Source organism: Trachemys scripta, chromosome 5 (genome assembly GCF_013100865.1).
Source record: "Trachemys scripta elegans isolate TJP31775 chromosome 5, CAS_Tse_1.0, whole genome shotgun sequence".
In the NCBI taxonomy this organism is placed as follows: Eukaryota; Metazoa; Chordata; order Testudines; family Emydidae; genus Trachemys; species Trachemys scripta.
In genome coordinates, this window is record NC_048302.1 from 87,752,338 (window position 1) to 87,775,816 (window position 23,479).

The window sequence follows — 23,479 nt, forward strand, 5'->3', positions numbered from 1 at the left end:
GTGGACTGAGGGACCCTTACATCTTGCTATACCAATTTTAACTCTGCCCCTTGGGACGTTATGTTCTTTAATGGCACAGTACAACCTTCAGTTAATGTTGGGAGAAGATACGAGGAGGTCTTTAATTTATATTGTGAAAATGTATAGAGGTGGAGTATCCAGATGACAGGAAGAGTAGTAAGGGGAGAGCTCTGGGCCATACTGGGAGGGTAAGTGGGATGACATAAATCTAATCTCATGTGCAACGGGAACAAGGACCTGAAATAAGATTGGTGAGGGCAACTTGGACTCTTCCATTGTCCGATTCACTTCAAATGTGGTAGAAATATTCTACCTCAGTCCAAGACACGCACTATCAGATTTTAGCCTATTATTCCTTTATGGATATTAGAGTGGAGAATGGCAATATCGGGCTTACCATGGAAACTCAGTGGCAACCTGAACTATGGAATAGCTGGTGCAACCCCATATTAGTTTCATTTCAAAAACAAAGACAGTTTAGTTACCAGAGAGCAAAAAATACAAACATTTTGAACATGAAAGGAATATCTCACCTAATTGTTTTTCTGTCTTTAAGTTAAATGCTAACTTAGTTCCCTCAAAATTTCTAGGAAAATCCTTCTTCTACTGACTTGATGAAAATTTTAATCCAAAAAACATTTTATATAAAAAATAAGGAGTTGAAATTATAACCTCTGCTATAATTTTTCCTGCACAAACTGTAGAATCACTAGCATCATGCTATAACATGTTTGAAAAGTTAATGGGAAGAGAGAGAATTAAAACTTTAAATACATTGGTTAATGCATTTATTTTCAATGTCTTATCTAACTGACATTATCCTGCACTGCCATTATTGAACAATAAACACACCAGGAGAATGGGTGGGAATTATTCCATGTTCATGGGTCAGATTGCACTCTCTCTGGAGGGGAATCCTGAGGAGTCCAATCCTCAAGGAGAATCCACATCTGGTCTTCTGTGTGGCTAGCCAAAGGTGAAAAGGGGACTTTGTTAGGCAATGCCACAGCATGAGCTGTAGCATCCTTTTCACTTACCGAAGCTGAGGAGAGGATTTTGTCCAAAGGGAATGAATTCTGTTGATTTACATAATGGTGAAGTTACTTTGGCAATTCCAATGCCAGTCTGAAATCATTATGATTTTCATTGTGTTGACATGTTGTACTTTGACCACTCTATCTGTAGTGTTTCAGGAATACAGAGACCACCTCCTCTCCCATTTGCAATATCATAAGATCTCTGTTATAGCTAGAGCAGTTTCTTATGTGGAGGGATGCTGCTTGAGTGTATGGGATGCAAAGAGGTACTGAAAATAGACAATACATTAGCACTTTGTATGCTGGTATTTTCAGTGTGTAATTAAAGAGATAAATTAACTGAGGTTTTAAGACCCTAAATTTGACCTATATGACCATAAAGTCAGATGGGAAAAGTCTTCTCGATTTTAAATATGTAGTTTTGTTTGCTTGTCTTTTATAGGTGCCACTCCATCACTTGGTCATGAAAGGAAAAACACAATAGCCTCTACTTATATTAGACCTACCAAAATAAGTTGCATCCATGTTACTGGGAGCAGAATTTGGCCCAGTAATTTGGATGGTCTTTGCTGGCTTAACAGCACTCAAATCTATTCTGGTACACCACATTATTTTTGTATTTAAATTCCTGGGTTTTGTTCAATGAAAATAATACAGGCAGGCACGCACAGAATGGAAATCAATATTTGCTGAATGGAAAAGGACTAAATTGGTAGTGGGAAATGTTGTTTCTAGTCCCTAAAGTGTATTATAAACTGTGTCAAATTTAAAACAAACACTTGGAGCCCCATCCTGTTTTCACAGCAATCAGTGGCAAAACTTTAACGTGACAGTGTCCCTTAAGATAACCCTTTTTAAAATATAGTAAGAAGATTCTTACATGGTGTAAATTAGCATAGCGCAACTGACTTCAATGGAACTAAACCAATTTATATCATTTGAAGATCTGGCCCAATATAAGCTTCTTGTTGATATTTAAAGTTTGTATGTGTTAAGGTGGATAGGAAATCTATGATTAATGCATGGACAGAGGAGAGATAACATATGATATATATGAATGTTACGTGGGCATTCCCATGTAGTCTCAGTTCTAATATTAGTTTAAACATTAAAAAAGAACATTTCTCATGACAAAAAATAAATTTAAAAAAATACATTTTGTGGCAGAATCTTTTCTTCCTGTTTACCTCCCAGGCATCTGAGTGATTCTCTCTTGCCCACTGTCTCTTGTTTTACATATTCCTGCTACTGTGGAATTCTTATATTTTCCTCTAAAGCAGCTGGTACTAGTGTCAGAGATGGACATGATGGATCTTGGGTATGGCAATTCCTATGTTCAAAGGTTTGTCCAGATATGATCCAAGGCACTAACTCTCTTCTCATTTTGGGAAGCAATGTTTTTCTCCTTTAAACTCCTTTCTATCCTCTCTCACCACTAAAAGCCTTTTATAAGAATGATATAAATGCATTTCTGTAGATCAGTGACTCTGAGAGATTCCTACTGCAAGTGTCTGTCACTGCTGTCTCTCTGTCTATTAGATTTTGGAATCGTCTCACCAGGAATTAGTGGAAGCCCCAGCTGTCACCTTTTAAACTACATTGTATGTCTAAAGCACCAGAAAATGTGCTCTAGGGAACAGTTCTGCATTAGTAGAAAAGTGGACTAGATGATCTGTCAGGTCTTTTCCATTTATAATTTATCTGATTCTGTATCTCAATGGCATAATTGTGTTCTACTAAACCAGAGAGTGATAGTCTCCTACATCTCAGAACACAGAGTTTTCACAGTGCCACCCTATCAGCCTGACAATACAGAGTGTCCTGTTATTTGGGGCCTCACCTAAGCCCAATGAAATAAATAGGAGTCTTTCCACTGATTTAAGTGAGCCTTAGATCAGGCCCCCATGCATTTTTTATCATTGTTAATTTTGAAGGAATTTAAATGGAAAATTCTCATTTGTCTCACCTTTCCTCCTTTTTGATCTGATCATATACTTAGGGATGGATTATACTCTCATCAAACAAATTACATGTCAAATGGGTTTTAATTGCATTATTTCACATCCAATACAAGCTTATTTAGTCAGAGATAGATATAACCGTACAGTGGTTGAAAGATATGAACAGTTCATCCCAGTGCATTAAATATCTTTGAGCATTATATACAAATTTAGCTAGAGTTACATCTAATCCGTTTCCAGCACAATGCAGAAAATCATTGGTGAGAAATTCAGCTACCTGTACGTATCTTCAAAATGAATGTCCTGTAGTATTTATTATTAAGTGTTTAATCCTTTTTGATTGACTACAGTCTTAATGATGGAAATTTGCCCACCCAGACAACATGTCCTTCTGCTTATAAAGTACAGAGTTTGTGAGTATTCTAGAAAATATTATGAACTATAGAATAACAGACAGTCCAAAAAAGACTTGACTTAAATCAGATGTAACAACTGCCTTAGTTATTGGCTATTAGAGAGGTTTTTGTCCAGCTTGGGTGGTGGGCAAATTAGCTCATAAATGTATGAGATATACAATACTTTGTTTAGATTATCCCAATGTCATGTAGATGCTGAAAGTATCAACATAGTTTTATAAATTGTATTTATAAATACAGTGCTCCTTCTCTATAAAGCTGCATACAGCTAGATAGCTAATATAAAGAGAAAGCTTGTAATGGATTTCAGTGGATCACATATGATCTAGAATCAGATTGACTTAGAGAACTTTCAAGGGTAGCCTTATAATGAAGATTCATGTTAAAAGGACCCTTGTATATAACATACATCTTAGACCCTAGAATTAACTATGTACTTAGCGTATAGTCAAAGGGCAGGACTTCATATCAGTTAGGAAGGTGGGAAGCATTTAAAAAAGTAAAGTCAAAAGCTGTACATTTTATACAATCTGTTATAAATAATTATTATTTTATTTGATTTTGTTCCACTTGAATTAAAAATGTACATATATAGATTCCTTCAGTCCAGGAATCTCAAAGTGCTTAAAGATATTAATGAAGTAAGCCTCACAATATCCCTGTATTACTATCTCCATTTTACAGATAGGGTATACTGAAGCTCAGAGAAGATAATTGACTTGTCACAAACCAAGTTAATGTCAGAACTGGGTATTAGAACCAAGATCTTAGCTCCCAGTTCTGTGCTTTAACTTCAGAGTCATGCTTCCTCTCTTTTAGGGGTCATTCATGGGCCCTCATGTGCACCCGTGCAGAAGAGTAAGGGAGCGTAAGGAGCCTCCTTATGCCTTCCATGAGCTACCTCCATCACCAAAGCCTTCACAGGCAGAAGAGAAGAGAGGCCACTGTCAGGCAGCTACTCCCCATCCCACAGAGTTTATGGGGACTGAGTAGGGAAGACTGGGAATTGACTTCATCCCCACCAGTGCACTGGCTCGTGCACCAGATTCATCACAGAAAGAGAAATAATTTGAGCTAACAACAGACTAACCAAGTTTCCTGTCACATCAAAGAAAATCCCAATTATAACCAAAAAACTCCTAACTCATGATTTAATAATGTTATCTCCTGCAGTGCAGGCGAAGAAGCTTGGGGCAGGTGATCCAGCAGGGCCAGGGCTGAGATGGAGTGGGGTGAGGCATCACAGGAGGAGAACCCCAGTGGCTCACTGGGGCAAGAGCTTCAGCAGTCACTGGAATGGAAGGCAATGGGTGCTGCCATCTTGGATCACACTGCTCAGCATTGAGCAGGTCCATTTGCTCTTGGCACATGAAACTAGAATGATGCTGAGTTGCTACTGCATGAGGCAGGAGTGGAGAGTGTGGCCTAGTGGAGGGAGTCTCTGTGCATGTGTGAAAGACTTGGGCTGGGCAGGGACACCCTGAGAGGAGAGTAGCTGAGGAGAGCAGGACATGCAAGGGAGGAAGGAGGAGTGGAGGTACCTGATGCCTTCCCCTGCAGGGGGCTCATTGCTGGGTCTTATGGGTGGCAGGTTGAGCTGGGTGCAGAGGGACATCGATGGGCTGGGATCTCAGTTCATTGGGACACTGAAATATGGTCATTTTTGGTTAAATCTCATAACTGGAATATTGGTACAGGGGGGTATGGCTTGTCTAGGAAGGAACGGCAGGGGGGAAAAAGGATATAGATGTAGCATTACAGATCAAAAATATATACGCTTGTTCTGAGGTTCAGAAGGAGGTGAGAGGCAGACCAGTTAAAAGTCTTTGGGTAAAAGGAGAAAAAATAGGGGTGACCTCATGTTAGGGGTCTACCATAGGCCATTAAATCAGAGAAAGGAGGCAGATGAGGCATTTCTAGAATAAATAACAGAAATATCCACAACAAGAGCAGTAGTAATGGGGGATTTGAACTATCCAGACATCTGTTGGAAAAGTAATAAAGCTAAACACAAACGCTAAATTTCCAGTAAGTTCTTGGAATACATTGGGGACAAAAGTTTTTGTTCCAGAAAGTGGAGGAAGCCAGGGGGACAGCCATTTTAGTCTTGATTCTTACCAGGAGGAATTGGTTGCGAATCTGAAGTTGAAAGCAATTTGGGGTGAAATTGGTCATGAAATGATAGACTGCATGATTCTGAGAAAAAGAAGGAGTGAGAGCAACAGAATAAGGACAATGGGCAACAAAAAAGCAGACTTTAACAAACTCAGAGAACTAGTAGGTAAGTTCCAGGGGAAGAAAATGTAAGGGAAAAAGGAGTTCAGGAGAACTGGCAGTTTTTCAAGGAGACAATATTAAACACACAACTACCAACTATTCTGATGTGAAGGAAAAATAGGAAGAATAGTAAGAAGCCAATAAAGCTCCATCAGGAGCTCTTTAATGACCTGAAAATCAAAAAGGAATTGTACAAAAAGTGGCAACATGGACTAATTTTTTATTTCAGAAGGTGGAGAAAGCTACTACGGTAGAGGCTGTTCTAGATTTCATTTTGACCAATAGGGAGGAATTTGAAAGTGGAAGGCAGCTTAGGTGAAAGTGATCATGAAATGGTAGAGTTAATGATTATAAGCATTGGCGGATTAACAACCAGAGGTCCCGACGAACTGGGCTGCCCCCGCACCCCAACCCACTCTGCCCATGACCCGGCTCCCCAGCTGGAGCATCGGGCGGGCAGAGCAGGGCAAGCCCAGTGCCCCGACCCCATTTATCCGGCAGGAGCACCGGAAGGAGAGGGGAAGGGGGGACTGCAGGTGGAAGGGGTGTAGGAGGGTGCTCTGGGCTGGGACCGAGGAGTTCTGAGGGCAGGAGGGGAATCAGGGTTGGGGCAGGGGGTTGGGGCATGGGGAGAGGCTCAGGGGTGCAGGCTCCGAGCAGCACTTACCTCAAGCACTCCCAGAAGCAGCAGCATATCCCTTCTCCGGCTCCTATGCAGAGGTGCAGACCTGTCCACAGGCACCGCCCCTGCAGCTCCCATTGGAGCACCAGAGAGGGCCACTGGGGCGGGGCCATTGGAGTGCATAGGAGCCAGAGGCAGGCCATTGCACTGCTTCTGGGAGCCATGTGGAGCAGCCCCCAACCCTGTGCCCCAGCTGGAGCGCCGGAGTAGGGCAAGCCCTAAATCCTGCTCCCCAGTGGGAGCTCGAGGGCTGGCTTAAAATGGCTCACGGGCGTAATTTGCCCAGCCCTGCACTAGCCATCTTTTACATATATCCGCATCCGCAAGCCGTCTCACAAGGACTAGCAACGGAGGGGAGGGAAGGGAAGGAGTGGGCAGCAGGGCTTTGCAGGGAAGAGGCAGCGCAAAGGAGATGCTGGAGGGAAGGGGCTTCACATCACATGCTGCTCCCAGGGGCTCGCAAGCGACGGCACACAGCAGCAGCAGCGCATGTTGCATCACAGTGGGGCGGAGGGGTGGAGCACTGGGGCACCGTCCGCTCCAATTCCCATGGCCAGGGGTGGGCCCTGCTGCCCAGGAGCCATCGGGCCAGGCCCAGGATTGGGAGCGCAGTCAGTGCTGCCAGGCCGTGCCCTGATGGGGACTCTGGTGCTGCCCGAGGGGCCTGAGCTGTTGGATAGGAAGCAGCATGACGAGCGGGTGCTTGACAGCCCCGACTCCAACCTGCCGTCCAGCCCTAGCCACTGGCTGCTGCCGCCAGCCCCGAGCGTGCTGCACCCTCCAGGCTGCCCGAGCTGGAAGCTGGTGCGTAGAGCCCTGCGTGGTTGTATCCACATCCGATCCACTATCCGCAAAAATGGTCAATGGATATGAAGCAGATATCCACGGATTTGCAGGGCTCTACTTATGAAATTAATTGTCAGATACTTAAGGAACTAGCTGAAGCAATCTTGGAACTGATAGCAATTATCTTAGAGAATTCATGGAGAGTGGGTGAGGTCCTAGAGGGCTGGAGAAGAGCAACATAGTACATATCTTTAAAAAGAAGAACAAAGAAGACCTGGGAAATTATAGTGCAGTCAGCCTAACTTCAATACCTAGAAAGATACTGGAACAAATGATTGAAGAATCAGTTTGTAAGCACGTAGTGGATAGTAAGATTACAAGGAATAACCAGCATGGATTTGTCAAGAACAAAACATGCCAAAAAAAACTAATTTCCTTTTTTGAAAGGTTCACTGCTCTAGTGGTTCGGTGGGAAGCAGTACCAATAGCCATGATATATCTTGATTTTTAGTAGGGCTTTTAACGCAAACCCACATGACATTTTCATAAGAAAACTAGGGAAATGAAGTCTAGATGAAATTGCTATTACGTGGGTGCAAAAATGGTTGAAAGAGTAGTTATCATTGGTTTTCTGTCAAACGGGGGGGGGGGGGGGGGCGGATATATTGTGGGGCCCTGCAGAGGTCAGTCCTGGGTTTGGTACTATTCAATATTTTCATTAATAACTTGGAGAATGGCATGGAGAATATGATTATAAAATGTGTGGATGACATCAAGCTGTGAGGGGTTGCTAGCTCTCTGGAAGACAGGATTAGAATTCAAAACAACTATGACAAATTGTAGAATTGGCCTGAAATCAACGAGATGCAATTCAATAAAGACAAGTGCAAAATACTACACTTAGGCAGGAAAAAAATCAGATGCACAACTACAAAATACGAACTAAATATGATAGTACTGCTGAAAAGGATCTGGGGTTAAAATGGATCACAAATTGGATATGAATCAACATTTTAGGAAAGATGTAGACAAATTGGAGAGTGTCTCAAAGAGAGCTACAAAAATGATAAAGGTTTAGTAAACCTGACCAATGCGGAAAGTTTGAACAAAAGGCATGTTTAGTCTTGAAAAAAGAAGACTGAGTTGGGGGGAACCTGATAGTCTTCAAATATGTTAAGGGCTGTTATTAAGAGGACAATGATCAATTGTTCTTCATGTTCAGCTAAGGTAGAACAAGAAGCAATGGGCTTACTCCGCTGCAAGAGAGATCTAGGTTAGATATTCAGAAAAACTTTCTAACTACAAGGGTAATTAAAATCTGGAATAGGCTTCTAAGGGAGTTTGGAATCTCCATCACTGAGGTTTTGAAGAAGAGGTTGGACAAACAAGGTTTACTTGGTCCTTCATCAGTACAGGGAACTGGACTTGATGATCTCTTGAGGTTTGGGAGATTCTATAACAGGTTTGGGGTATTTCCTCCATCGTCAAGTCCTTCTTCCCCACTCCAGATTTCAAACCAGAAATTCTCTGGGGGCTCTGATGCTCTCAGAAAAGAGCCAGTTTTCATAGTCCTCCCCATCCAGACCCCAAAAGCTGTGCGCTTTGTAATGAAAGTTTAATATAAAGATTTCCACTCCCCCATACGTTTGCAAAAGCAGCATAAGAGTAATAGTAAAGGATTAAAATAAATTGAAATTAACAACCTTATATATAGATTTAATTTGGTAAAACTTTAGCTCTTAGTTGGTGGGAAGAATCAGTGAATCGAGTGTAATTATTTTTACAAAATACACATTTAATGTAGTAACCATAGTCATATATTAAAGATCCCACCTTATCTATTGGCAATAGTATTTTTAAAGATGTGTATGATTAGTAGAAAAGTATACAGTGGCACTCAGGGGCCTCCCACCCTGGGAGCCAAACCCCCTCTCCAGGGCCTTGCACCCCATATCTCTCTGAAATTAATTTGGAAATGCTGGTCAGGAGGGCTAGCAAAAAGACGGCTGCAGATTACTTCACCTAGAACAATGGGGAAGCAGAAACCCTGTGATTTTGCTCCTGTGGCCTTGCTCCTGGGGCAACACAGCTATGAATTATCCTTTCCTGATGCTGAATTGTAGGGTTACAATCCAGTTCTTAATATTGTGTAGCATGGTGGTTACCCCGCTCCTGCCTGAGGGGTTTAAAACAGCCCTGGCAGAGGGCTGGGGCAAAGGGGAAAGCTACTGGGCTGATTGGGGAAGTAGCCACAGCTGGGCCATGCCCCAGTCAGGCCCCAGCTGGCCTGTATAAGAAGGCTGGGAGCCAAGAGCTCAAGAGTCTCTCTCTGTATTCAGAGAGAGAAGGGCCTGGCTGTAGCAAGCTAGAGATAGTGTACCTGAGTGGAGTATGGCTGGGGAGCTCCAGCCTGGATAGCCCCAGGCTGCAGCCTGGTAATAGGCCAAGGGGTACTGGGGATTGCAGAGGGCAGCCCAGGGCTAGGCCAAGGCAGCAGGTCCAAACCCAACCTTGCTGATGATGAGTGGCCTATACTACAGTCTGCCCCAGAGAGTGGGGGCTAGCTGGTGACTGGCAGTTGCCTTCACCTGAGGTGAGGTGGGGTTAGTGGGTGGGGGTTCCCCTGGGAGGGGAGACCTAGCATATGTATGGGTATTGCCAGGGGGCAGCACCCAGAGCAAGGGGCAACAGGGGTCCTGGGAGGGACACGGGGGGGGCCAGTGCAGAGGACAAGGCAGATCACTGGCCTGCAGAGGGCGCTCCAGAGACTGGTGAGCTAATTCCCTGGACGACCAGCAGGAGGTGCTGCAGAGGTGAGTCCGGACCTCTTACAATTGACTATGAGAAAGATTCCCAAAAGCACTCAATGGGAGCAATTAGGCCAGTGCTGAACTCAATGGTAAAACAACTGACTTCAATGGAAGCAGAGGTAGGCTAATGCTGAACGCTTTTTAAAAAGCCACCCAATTATTTAAATTGTTACATTTAATCAAAGGCATTAATATGCATTTAAGTAACATACTGAAAATATGCTGAGAAATTGTTAGAGCCATTGCAAGCCACAAAACCTCACTCACCCACTCCTGTAATAGACCCATAATTTCTGGCTGAATTACTGAAGTCCTCTTTAAAGATTTAAAGTTACAGAGAATTCAACATTTATTCCAGTAGAAACCTGCAAGTGACCTAGGCCCCATATAGCAGAGAAAGGTGAAAAATCCCCAAGGTCTCTGCCCCCAAATATGATGGTCATTTGGACCCTGAGCATTTCAGCAAGACCCAACCTGGAAAAGAATACTCTGTAAGAACTCAGAACCCTTCCTATCCAGTGTCACTGTTGCTCTAGAGCTGAAGAAAGTGTGGATGTTAAACTGTGTTCCCAAAACTAGGTTAGCATCAAAGTTGATTCAAAGAAAATGATGTGAACAAAATATATATATATTTGTATTCACTTGTGCTCAAAAAAGGGGCAAATAGAAAGAGGCAAAATTAATCAGGAAATATTAACTTTAAATTTTTAAGAGGGTAGCACAAGTGATGGAAGTTAAAAATGAAAAAGTATTTGACACTCTGTAAAAAAGTATAATAGACACATGTTTCCCCACAGTGACAATGCATCCCATATTTTTCATAGTGATATTATTATGATTGGTTATAGCATAATTATGATGCATTTTATGCAAGATAAATCATGTAAGGTATAATTGGAAAAGTTATGAATTGCTGAATATGATTATCCTATTTTTATGCATATTTCATTTTTATCTGAAGTTATGAATATTGACTTTTTTATCTGTATTTCAAATGTAGTTACACCTGGATAATGCCCACTAGACAAGATGCTTTCAGTCTAGCTAGTGGGTGGGGAAGGGCCTATTCAGGGCAATGGGCCATTAGGAAAGAATAGGCCTTAGGAGAAGCTTCTCTCCCACCTGGGGAACCTTCCTGAGAATCCTACAGAGAGCCTCCAAGTAATGGCTGCTATGACTCTCTACAAGGACATGTGACCAGACCACATGTCTGTGGACTCCATCTTGGGATGTCAATATTTTTCCACAGACTGGTTTGGGAACCAAGCAAGTGCAGCTTGCCCCTTAAGAATCTGCAACCTGCTTGTATCATCTCTTACAGTGAGAATCTGCTAATTCATATCCAATCTACCTAGTATATTTGGCTTAGTTTGTGTTTTTTGTTTATATGCTAGGTAATCTGCTTTGATCTGTTTGCTATCCCTTAAATCTATCTTTTGTAGTTAATAAATTTGTTTTTGCTTTATCTAAACCAGTGAGTTGGAGTGAAGTGTGTGGGAATCTTAGCTCAAGGGGCAAAGGCTATTGCATATTCCTCTCTACATTGAGGGAGGGGGCGAACTTTATGAGCTTACTCTTTATAGTTCCCTGTGCAGTGCAAGAGGGTATAATTTTTGCGTTTATACTCCAGAGGGGGTGCATGCCTGGGGAGTTGCCTTAGCTGTAGCCTTTCCATTGTTGGTTCATTGCAGGGGCTGGACAGAGAGCCTGCATGTAACTGCAACTGCATGTGGCACTACCTGTATGAAGGCTGGTGTGTAAGTGTTTGCATGATTGGGATCTTACTGAAAGAAACAGTTCATTATCTATATAAAAATGAGGTTTCTGGTTTTGGTTGATATGTAAAATTAAATAGCAAATACTGCATAGCACTTATCTTTTATATCAGATGATTTGTTGGAATCTGGCACTGGAAGCCAGCTAGTCACCTTATTGTTATAAAATCCATCTTTATGGCATAGGACACAGGGACAGACACAAAAGGTTGGAAGCATAGAAGCATATCTTCATAAGTACTAAACAGTCCCCATTGTTGGATGACCAGAGTGAATCATCATTTATGTAGGTTATATCGAAGTTCACAATCTTCAAGTCCTTTTTAAGGTACATGTAATTCAATTTGTTTAACGTTCGAGCAAAGGCATATTTAGATGCACAGCTATATGCTTCCCAACTGTAGACCTTCTCAAAGTGCATGTCAAAATATGGATTATCCTAAAAAAAAATGGAGAGAATGAAATTACTAGCTTTATAGGCACTGGAAAAGCAATATTTATTGTTTTATGCTTAGCCACCTTGTAGTCTTTATCTCACTATAATGGATTCATGAAATATTAGCACTGGACTTCAGAAATATTTCCACAATCCATAGACATTCCTACAGGGGTGGTTCTTTTAAATTTTTACCAAGAATGCCCTAAAACAGTCTGTAATCAGATATAACTCTCAATGATGTGAGCACGGGTTTCAGGATTTGTCCAAATGAACACACTACAACTTATGACAATTATAAGACACAATTTTAAAATGTACAGGACTGTAATATTGTCCAAAATGTACTGTATGAAAAGCACTTATCTCCTATTATAAATAAATTCCCCTATCAAATTAAGAGTATTGATTGCCTTCTTTGCCTATATTGCAGATTTCTAGGTTTACTGGCTCCTCTGCTTGCTTAATGCTAACAATGGCTTTGAAATTAAACCTGTTAAATTAAACTTTGTGAATGTCATTAGCTGTAGTTTATTATGAACATTTATCCTAATGTTAATGACTTTATGATTAAATCTTTTTTCATCAGAAATAAGACAGCCCTTGATCATACCCTCCTATGAAAAAAAACCTGTGGGAGGAGGTTCTGGAATAGGAAATCTCTGGGAGGATTCCCTCAGATAGCTCCCTCAATCACTGCATTATGGGAGTGGAGTTCAGTGTAGCCATGCTATGAGCAAGTCCTTCTGGCTGCCATGGCTGTGGGAGCTCTGGGATATGACGAGAGGAAAGATAAATCAGCCCTAAACTGTTATTTTTTTGGCCTAAGCTGCATGGAGCCAGGAGGGGCTGGGAGTGGTTGGACATGTCGTCCACCCCCTACCCTAATTCACCCAGATTTACCATAAACACAGAGTGCATAAAGTACTCAAAGTATGGGAAGGGAGATGTGACTGACCCTCCCCCCTCATGGGCATGAGCGGAGTGTCATGTTCTTGTACCAGACATGGACGAGCTACACAGCTTGCATATACACTCCAGATGTGTTCATCATAAAATCCTTTCAGGCTTTGCCAGGTATGGCTGATATTTGTTTAAATAAGGTATTTTACATATATACACACACACACCTAGTGACTGAACAGTAAAATACAATTTAGCATTCCATTACATCTCCCCCTTTAAGTTCTACATTCCCACCATTTACAATATTTACACTATCACACACTTTGTTCAGTATAGATCAGTCTGTTAAGTATCTCTGAAATGTGTTAAATTTCTAATTACATGATCCGAACACAACAACTCGGTCATCTAGCTAGCTGCAATGACTGTCTCTGGTCAGTTTGGAATCTGAGTGTTCTTCATGTTCTGCATCTGCCATTTGTAGAGTTTGTTCAGCTCATTGTTCTTTCTGAGGAACAAACCGTAGATGTTGACAGTTTTTGTTGAACTCTCCACTGGTGGTCTCAATCACATGATCGTAGTGCTGAATTATTTCTTTACAGCAGCTGGAGTTGTCCATCCCTTTTCTCCATCTAATTTGACAAAAACATGGTCACCAGGTGGTAGATCTGGCAGTTCTCTAACCAAGTGATATCTGTTGTAAAAGTGTTCATAAGCTTTTTTTTTTTTAGCCTTTTTATCCTATTGGGCTACTTCATGTCTGGTCATGTTGGAGATAGAACTACTGCTCAAGTTTTGGAAAAGAACCTGAGTTGTCTTCCCATCAGGAGTTTTGCTGGACTGTATCCAGTAGCTGCTGTTGGCATTGATCTGTTACTCAGAAGAACAAGGAATGGATCTTCCTGCTATAGGATTTTCTTGGCTGTGTGTACAGCTTTCTTAGCATCTCCTTTTGCTTGTGGGCAATGTGGGCTGCTAATAATATGATCAAAATCATATTTCATTCAGAATGACTTACATTCTGCTGCAGTGAATTGTAGTCTGTTGTCTGTCATTAGTTTTTCCAGAATACAGAAGTGATCAAAAGATAATTTTCAATTTCTCAGTAACACTATGACACATTTTCTTTCAAGTGCATTATTTCCATATACCTGGAAAAACAATCCACTCCAAACAGATTTTGATGTCCTCTGAATTTGCATAAATCTGCATCTAGTCTCTTCCAAAGAGACTCTTCGGTAGGTGTGTTTTATATACTGTATGGTTCAGCATTGTCTTCTTTGTGAATTTGTACTGGATCTCATTTCAAAAGTCCCCTATTATCATATCTGTCATCAATTTCTTTCACTAGCCCATAAGGGCTGCCATATTGCAGCTGAGAAGGTTGTTGGTCTTTGATCCTAGGCACTCTGAACAATTGGAAAAAGGCAACCAGAGTGCCCATCTTTAAAAAAAGGGAAGAAGGAGAATCTGGGGAAGTACAGACTGGTCAGCCTCACCTCAATCCCTGGAAAAATCATGGAGCAGGTCCTCAAGGAATCCATTTTGAAGCACTTGGAGGAGAGGAAGGTGATCAGGGACGGGCAACATGGATTCACCAAGGGCAAGTCATGCCTGACCACCTGATTGCCTTCTGTGATGAGATAACTGGCTCTGTGGATATGGGGAAAGCGATGGACATCATATACCTTGACTTTAGCAAAGCTTTTGATATGGTCTCTCACAGTATTCTTGCCAGTAAGTTAAAGTATGGATTGGATGAATGGACTATAAGGTGGACAGAAAGCTGGCTAGATTGTCGGGCTCAACAGGTAGTGCTCAACGGCTCAATGTCTAGTTGGTAGCCGGTACCAAGCGGAGTGCCCCAGGGGTCAGTCTGGGGCTGGTTTTGTTCAACATCTTCATTAATCATCTGGATGATGGGATGGATTGCACCCTTTGCAAGTTCGCGGATGACACTAAGCTGCAGGGAGAGGTAGATACGCTGGAGGGTACAGATAGGGTCCAGAGTCTCCTAGACAAATTGGAGGATTGGGCCAAAAGACCTCTAAGGTTCAATAAGGACAAGTGCAGAGTCCTGCACTTAGGGTGGAAGAATCCCAGGCACTGCTACAGGCAGGGGACTGACTGGCTACACGGCAGTTCTGCAGAAAAGGACCTGGAGATTACAGTGGATTAGAAGCTGGATATGAACAGTGTGCCCTTGTTGCCAAGAAGGCTAATGGCATATTGGGCTGCATTAGTAGGAGAATTGCCAGCAGATCAAGGGAAGTGATGATTCCTCTCTATTCGGAACTGGTGAGGCTACATCTGCAGTACTGCATCCAGTTTTGTGCTCCCCCACTAAAGAAAGGATGTGGAAAAATTGGAGGGAGTCCAGCAGAGGGCAACAAAAATGATTAGAGGGCTGGAACACATGACTTAAGAGGAGAGGCTGAGGGAAATGGGGCTATTTAGTCTGCAGAAGAGAAGAGTGAGGGGGAATTTGATAGCAGCCTTCAACTACCTGAAGGGGGGGGGGTTCCAAAGAGGATGGAGCTCGGCTGTTCTCAGTGGTGGCAGATGACAGGCACAAGCAGCAATGGTCTCAAGTTGCAGTGGGGGAAGTCTAGGTTGGATATTAGGAAAAACTATTTCACCAGTGGTGAAGCACTGGAATAGGTTACCTAGGAAGGTTTTTAAAGCCTGGCTTGACAAAGCCCTGGTGGGGATGATTTAGTTGTGGTTGCTCCTGCTTTGAGCAGGGGGTTGGACTAGATGACCTTCTGATTTTCTATGAATGCATAGCTTTTATCTTTGTAAACAGTTTCTGTGATGAACTGGTAAATGCAGTTCAGAATACCTCCAGGGCTACTCAGAGCTGTGTCTGGCGACTTAAGCTCTGGGAGGGGTTAAAGTGATTGTACATCCCTTCTGAGAGGACTGAGACATCAACTCCTGAGTCAGTTTTAAAGTCAGTAGTCTTGCCCTGAATATTCAGTTTCACTCTCCAGGCAGGCTCTGTCATCACAAGTGATAGATTCCAGAAACTATTCATATTGTAGACAATCAAAAGTAATTAACTCCCTGACTGCTTTGGTGCAGCAAACAGACGCAGACATGTCCATATATTGTACAGTTATTACACCATGTGCCTCAGCTGGAAATGCATCATCTCTTGGGATATGTCTTTTTCCACACTGTGATGGGTGTTCAACCCACACTTGCCCTGAAAATGTTAATGAAGGCAAAGAAAGCAGTTAATTAATCCAACAGGCCACAGCTGAGGGTAATCAGGTGGCCAAGTAATCCCTTGAATGAGTAAAGGAGTCCAGGTCTGAGCTGGGCTGGACTTATAAAGATAGGAAATTGTAAGCAGTGGGGGCTGCTGAGAAAGGGCAGACACTCTCTGGAAATGGGGAGGAGTGTTTGGAGACTGCAGAGTGAGTAGGATGCAGTCATTTCCTGGGAAGAGGGAGAAGGGTTTTGGAGCTGGTAGACCCAGAGAGAGAAGGGGGACCAGTGGTTGGAAGCAGTCTAGGGAAGGTGCAGTGAGGGTTAGGAGAGGAAAGCTCAGGACTGCTGAGGTTGAGGGTCCCTGGACTGGAACCCAAGTAGAGGGCAGGCCTGGGTTCCCCTACCAGCTACTGGGGAGTGGCCTGGGCATTGCAGATGCTAGACAGACAGCAGGTCTGGAAAGACTCTGAATTCCCTAGAAGGTGAGGATCTTAGTGACCTGGCTGAAAGGCTGAGTCATGATGAGGATGCCACGGTTCCTGGAGTGAGGTGGATCTGCAGAGGGAGAGGATGATGGGATAGGCACCACCTGAAGAAAGTGCACCACCTGTAAAAAAAGCTCCCCTTTGGCCCCGTGCACCTTCTCGACCCTTTTTATCAGGAGCCGCAGCCTGGCAGGTAACTGGGCCAGAGCTCTCCTCTGCTCCCCTGAGCCTGCCCAGCACTGCTCTGTCCAAGGTGCTATCTCCTTAACTCAAAAACAACAAGGAGTCCGGTGGCACCTTAAAGACTAACAGATTTATTTGGGCATAAGCTTTTGTGGGTAAAAAAAACCTCACTTCTTCAGATGCATGGAGTGAAAGTTACAGATGCAGGCATCTAACTTTCACTCCATGCATCTGAAGAAGTGAGGTTTTTTACCCATGAAAACTTATGTCCAAATCTGTTAGTCTTTAAGGTGCCACTGGATTCCTTGTTTTTTTTGTGGATACAGACCAACACAGCTACCCCCTGATAGGACTCCTTACCTCAGGAGCCAGTCCTCCCCCTTGCTAGTCTCCTTTGCTAGGCAGGCTTTATATGGGGTCAACCCCGGTCCTGACTGGCTCTCCATAGGCCTTTGCTGATCGGCTGCTGGTCTGCGCAGCCTCTCTGGCTTGTTCCAGCCCTTTTTCTCATGGAGTGTGGCAGCCACCCCACTACCGTCTATCTGATATTTTCACGTCTTGCCTTCCCTAAAATCAGTTTTCAAACAATGTACACAGCTCTTATAAAACATTCAACATTTTCCCCTGGTTCTCGAATTCCCTGGTGAAAACATGCTCTTTCATAAACATTTCTATGAGGTATAGAGAGGTATAGAGTATGCATCAAACATAGAACCCTTTCATAGTTATCTTTGACTATTTTCAGTGAAGTCAAAGGACTTAAAGATATGCTCTGCTTGCTTCCCCATAGCATAAAATAAAGACAATAGCCGTATATCTCCAGTTTCTTGGTTCAGCTTGGTTGCCATGCAAAATCTTGCAAAATATTATTTCCAGTCTTTCCATTCTGAAGGTTTATCGAAGTTGAAGTTCTCTAGGGCATTGAAGAGTGGTACGTTGATGAGATCCTGAAACCTTTGTTGCTTTGTTTCTTCTGTTTGCAACCTTTGTAGCCTTTTCCCTTCTGTTTCTATTCTTTACTCCTGACACCATGTCATGTTGTTCTGTATCAGATATGGACTGGCTGTACAGCTTGCCTTTAAGATATGTTCATCATAAGATCCCTTAATGCTCTGCCAGGTATGGCTGAGGTTTGTTTAAAGGAAGTACTGTATTTCTCACACAGAGCCATCTAGTGGCTGAACAGTATAATACAATTTAGCATTTCATTGAAGAGAGAGGTGTGAAGAGGGACAATCTTTCGGGGGTGAATGATTCAGACCAAGATTTGTTTTTCTTGGAAGAAAATTGCACTGATTTTTTTTTTTTTGAGAACTCTGCATGAATTCATTTTTATGTAGAATTTATTGCAGTATTTGTACTTGAATTATATTCATTTGGCTGAATATCTATTAAAATCTTGTATTGTAAATGCAATAAGGTATTTTCCTCAATGCACCTTCATCTTCTGTAAAACTGAATTTAATTCTGTCTCTGGGTTTGTTCTGATGTCTGTTTTTACTGCCAATTTTGCCCCTTCCATAGTTACACATGAATTACTACTGATTTGAATCCTTTAGCTGCAGGTCCAGTGATTAGGGCACTAGGCTAGGACTTGGAAATTAAACCTGGATCTCCTTAGTCTGCTATACACTTTGTGTGAACTTGGGCAAGTCATTTAGCTTCTCTGTGCTTCAGTTCTGTATCTTAAAATGGGGATAATAGTACTTCCCCAACTTACTGGGGTGTTGTGAAGATAAATACATTAAAAGATTTGCAGGTGCTCAGATTAGTGATGAGGGCTGTATAAGTATCAAAGATATATACATCCTGTTTACTTTACTTGGTTCCTCTGAATGTTTTTCATGAGTAATGTGAGCAAGATTTGGTCCCAAATATTTCAAGATTGCAGTTCATGGGAATGCAGTTGCTAGCTCCATGTCTTTGGGTCCACCTCTTTTTCATTATATCTGTGGAAGTTTTCATGGGAAAGCTCCAGTGTAATAAAATAGTGTGTGGTCACTACATCTATTTAAAAAGAGTAAATCATTAAGTGTCTTAGGCCTTGTTTAGGTGCACGTGGACTTAATCTTTAAGTGATTTAGTTAAACCCGTGCAAGTTTGTATACAAACACTAATTTAGTTTTTTTAATTTTGAAAAAGCAAGATTAAATCAAGATTTGTTAGTTAAAGGTCCATGTTCCCACTCCATATCTATAGGTGCAGGCTACCTTCTGGGCACACAAATTTGTGCCACTTACTTCTCCACTCTGCAACATTTGGGAATGTTCAGGGACTAGGCATGGTCTGGGGATTCCCTGGCAGCACAGCAGTAGGCAGATGCTCTTGCATCCTGAAGATCTGCTGAGAGCCATGAGGACCTCAGAATTTGTGAGCTAAGGGGGCAGAATCCCCAGATGCTGCTTCCACTGATAGGAATAATTTTGTCCCCACACCTTGCAGAATTTTATATAAAGTTCTGCAAGTTGAAACTCTGGAATTTTCCTCATCTTTACTCAGGTTATTCCAAGTTCAAATATCCTGCCCTCCATTATATGTAAGTAACTCAACTGAAGACATTGAGTTAAATTTTCCTTTTAGTTACACCAATGTTAATCTACTGATCTACTCCAGATTTACACTGGTGTAGCTGAGGTCAAAAAGTGACTGGGAAAATCTCTATTACGAGGTCCAGCTGTAGGCACCAGCAAAGCAAGCACGTGCTTGGGGCGGCACAATTCTAGGGGCAGCATTCTAGCCATTCTTTTTGCTTGGAGCGGCAAAAAACCTAGAGCCGGCCCTGTCTATTTCTACAATGACATACAAGCAAGAAATAGGCCATCTTGACTCTCATATCTAAGCTGAGTTTACAGAGCTGCCAAAAAAAAATTATTGTAAGTGGAGCAAATGTGATCTGGAGTCTGACAAATGATAAATCTCCATTATGCCACTTTTTTTACAGAATCTTTCTTAGTAGAACTGCACCTCATCTGTTGTCACAAATTGTAACATAAATGCATTGTGCTAATAGAAACTTACAATAAAATACAGCACTTACAGCGTCTGCTTCTTTTCCATCAATCATCTCCAGATCTTTCAAAAGCCACTTTTCAGCCATTTCATATTTCTCATCCAGATCTATTCTAAAGTGTTTCACCATAGATATTTCTACTTCTCCACCTTTGGTCACTGCAAGACAAAAAACTAGTTTACTCAAACAGACAATTGGTTTCCAAAATATCTGAAAATGAAATACTTCATCAAGCTGCATTTTAAACAATAGTTTAAAAACTAGAGCTATATGAAACTTGATGGGTTTGTTTGCACAGCGAGCAGAATTTAGCCCAATGTTTGCAGCCCATAAACTCTATTTGCTTTTAATAGATTCTTTTTTCACCCTAACCCAGCCTGTAAAGACGAATCTTGTTTGTGGGAAAGCTTTGTTGTTGGGTTTACTAAAGAATACACTCATTAAGGCCCCGATCCTGCCTTTAGATCTGTGCAAGTAGATCCTCATGTGTCTGGAATCCTACTTACTTCAGTTGTGCACCATGCACATGCAAAGGTCCACTGAGTTGATGGACTGTGACCAAAATCAGTTCTGAGTCTGTGCATTTACTTTAATGTTTGTATACTTCCTATGAATGGAAGATCTGTGTTTTCCTATAAAATATTAATATAATACAAAACAAAAACAACATGTAGTATTTAAGAAATAGTACTTGAAGTTCCAACTTGTCTGTGATTATCTTCTGCTAATAGGGAGTAAGTGAAGGAAGGATAGAAAAACTCTTCATAATCCTCATCAATAATTAATTAATTAATTGCATTAAGCACTGAAAAGGAGATCAGTATTGTGGATTATGCATGTGAATTAGTGGGGGAAACACTGGAATTTGAACACCTATATTAGGTAGGTTTATTTTCTTTTTTTAATTGTCAGATGGTGTCTATGGCTTCATACAAAGATTTGTAACTCTGGCACCCTTCTGAGAAGTGGTACACCTCTGACCTAATGGCCTGCTTCTTCAGCATTTTTAAAATAAAAACAAGTGTAGGGCCTGATCTTGCAAATTCTTGCTAAAGTGTATAACTCCATTTACAGAAGAGGGATTACTCCCATGTGCAAGGGTTTACTGGGTTAAGCCCGTATTTCATCCTGAAATACAGAGACAAACCCAAAACAACAAATACACTGAATATAGTTTTTCCTGCAAATGCACAGTAAAACAGGGTGGCTTGCTTTTTTTTCTTCCTGGCCCTGTCTGTTGGGAAACCCAACTAATTACTGCTTTTTTTTCTAGTGCTAGGCTCTAGACTCCAACTAGGAGTTAAAATCATGACATCTGAGAAGAACGTGTGTTAAGAAACAGCCCTAGAAATAGTGAAGTCCTAGCTCATCTAAAATATGTCCTCACTTCTTTGGTAATTTAGGTTATCCAAGTTCCTATTCCTCATATTCCCGTGACAAATTGTATAACATCAGCATTTCTCAGATTTCCCATTTAATTTAGGTTTGAAATTTCTTCTTGGGGGAGAGGAGCCACATTCTAGTGCCTTGGATTGTTTAAATTGTTTCCTGGGGTGTTTTAAAGAAGAAAGATGCAGTTTGGGGATGCTTGTATTTTCCATTGGATGATATTAAGATGTCATTGCAATCCCTCCTAACCACATCAAAACGCAGTTGCTAAAAATGGCTAGACATCTCTACATTTCAGTTTTGCCACTAATTGGGTTGATTAGTGATTCAATGTAGGGGAGTATATAATATCCTAATTCCAGACTTTTACCATTTGCCACTATGAAAGTGAAGAGAGACAATATTGGGAATATGGCATGGAAATAGCAGCATTTATCTACCTGCATTGTGGTTTTATTGTAGTATAGCTTTAAATGGGATAGTCTGCTAAAGGTTTCTGTTTGCATCTATGCAAATATTTGGTTATTTACAATATTTTCTTTCTTACAAGCTATTGACAGGCATAATACAGGTTAACCAGGAAGAATAAATTGAGACTACTATTGAAAGGATAAGATTTTAGGTAGAATGTTTTGATCTTACACTAATTGTGCTGCTAGAATATATACTTGTCACTTGTGAAGAATTAGAAAACATTTGTCTGTATTTAAAGGATATTAAAACAGTAACAATTTTGTTTTAAAAGATTTCATGCCTGATATTTGTACACCTTCTAAATGCACAAAAATACCAACCTGTTTTCAGCGTTCACAGAATTTTTTAAAATTAAAACAAATTTGGGCTCCTTTTCTCCTAATCCCTTATGGATACTGCACAAAGCCATCACCCTTCTGACCTTCTATGATATCACTGGGAGGCTCTATTCAAGAAACTTCCAGGATTAGAAAGAGCTGTTTAGGTCAGGATTAAGGACTGTATCCTGCAAGGTGCTGAGCAACTTGAACTCTGTGACTACAGTAGGAATTGGAGGATGCTCACCAACTTTCAGGATCAGATTTACTCTGTGCCCACCACTTACCCAACTATGTTAGAGTGGGGGGGGGGGATTCTCTCTCACACACACACACACGTGCGCACACACTCACTCTCCATTCTTAAATTTCAGTATATTTTCCATTATGTCTACAGAGATTCTCCATTAGGTGAATTTGTTTAGATTTCTTCACTGGTTTGTTCTTTTTATTCTGTGGAAACAACACTCAAATATTTCAGAAGGAGCTTTTGCTCTTTTTTTCCCTTTGAATGTTCTATAACATAACTTTAATCTGATTTTTAAAAAAATATTTGTCATAGTTGTACAAACTATCAACCTTCACAAAAATTCCTGAAGCCCATATGTAGCACATGGTTTGAACCTCAAGAACAAAAAGGGAGCAGAAAGTAATATTCACTTCTACCTACTAATCATATTTATAAATTCCCTAATTCTGAACAGCTTTCAGTGGTATAAAAACAATACATTTAGAAATCAATGAAATTGTATTTCACTAGGTGATATTTATTAAATAGGCATTGACAAATTTATATAGCAGACACATTTGAAATGAATTTTTTTGTAAATATTCTAGTAATAAGGTTGTGCCACCGTGAACAATCTTACTTTATTATAGTAATGAACATTCACAATCCCTTGGCTTAAACAAAGATGTACTTCAGGCAATGAATAACAAACTATACTTAAACACAATGAGGGGATGGGGACTGCAAACACTAAAAAAAGAGGAAGAGAACATGTTTACTGAAGAATGTTATGGTTATTATAAAAATAGCAGTCTTTTAAAGGCAATTAGCTACACAAAATATGTTTGCAAATAGTCAATACAAAATGTTAGAAAACTATTCACAATCTCATTTTTGTGTATTATAAACAACTATGTATCTGGTGCTTTTCAGAACTGGTCTGAAGTAGGGGAAAAAATGCATACTCCTTTCCAACCCTCTTTTCAACTTCCTAAATGTTGGCTACAACTTTCCAAAAGTGCAGGGATTCTGAGCAATGCAGTAGGTGTCATGCTGTAGACAAGGAAAT

The 23,479-nt window shown here is 41.3% G+C and overlaps 1 protein-coding gene across 1 annotated transcript; it reads right to left on the minus strand.

Moving 5' to 3' along the window:
• Positions 1-11,940: 11,940 nt before the first annotated feature.
• EXOC1L (exocyst complex component 1 like) lies at positions 11,941-20,163 on the minus strand. The gene is made up of 2 exons (XM_034771309.1): positions 20,029-20,163; positions 11,941-12,204 (listed from the first exon to the last, which is right to left on the minus strand). The coding sequence occupies exons 1-2, from the start codon at positions 20,128-20,130 to the stop codon at positions 11,941-11,943; spliced, it is 366 nt and encodes a 121-aa protein (XP_034627200.1). The 5' UTR covers positions 20,131-20,163.
• Positions 20,164-23,479: the final 3,316 nt, after the last annotated feature.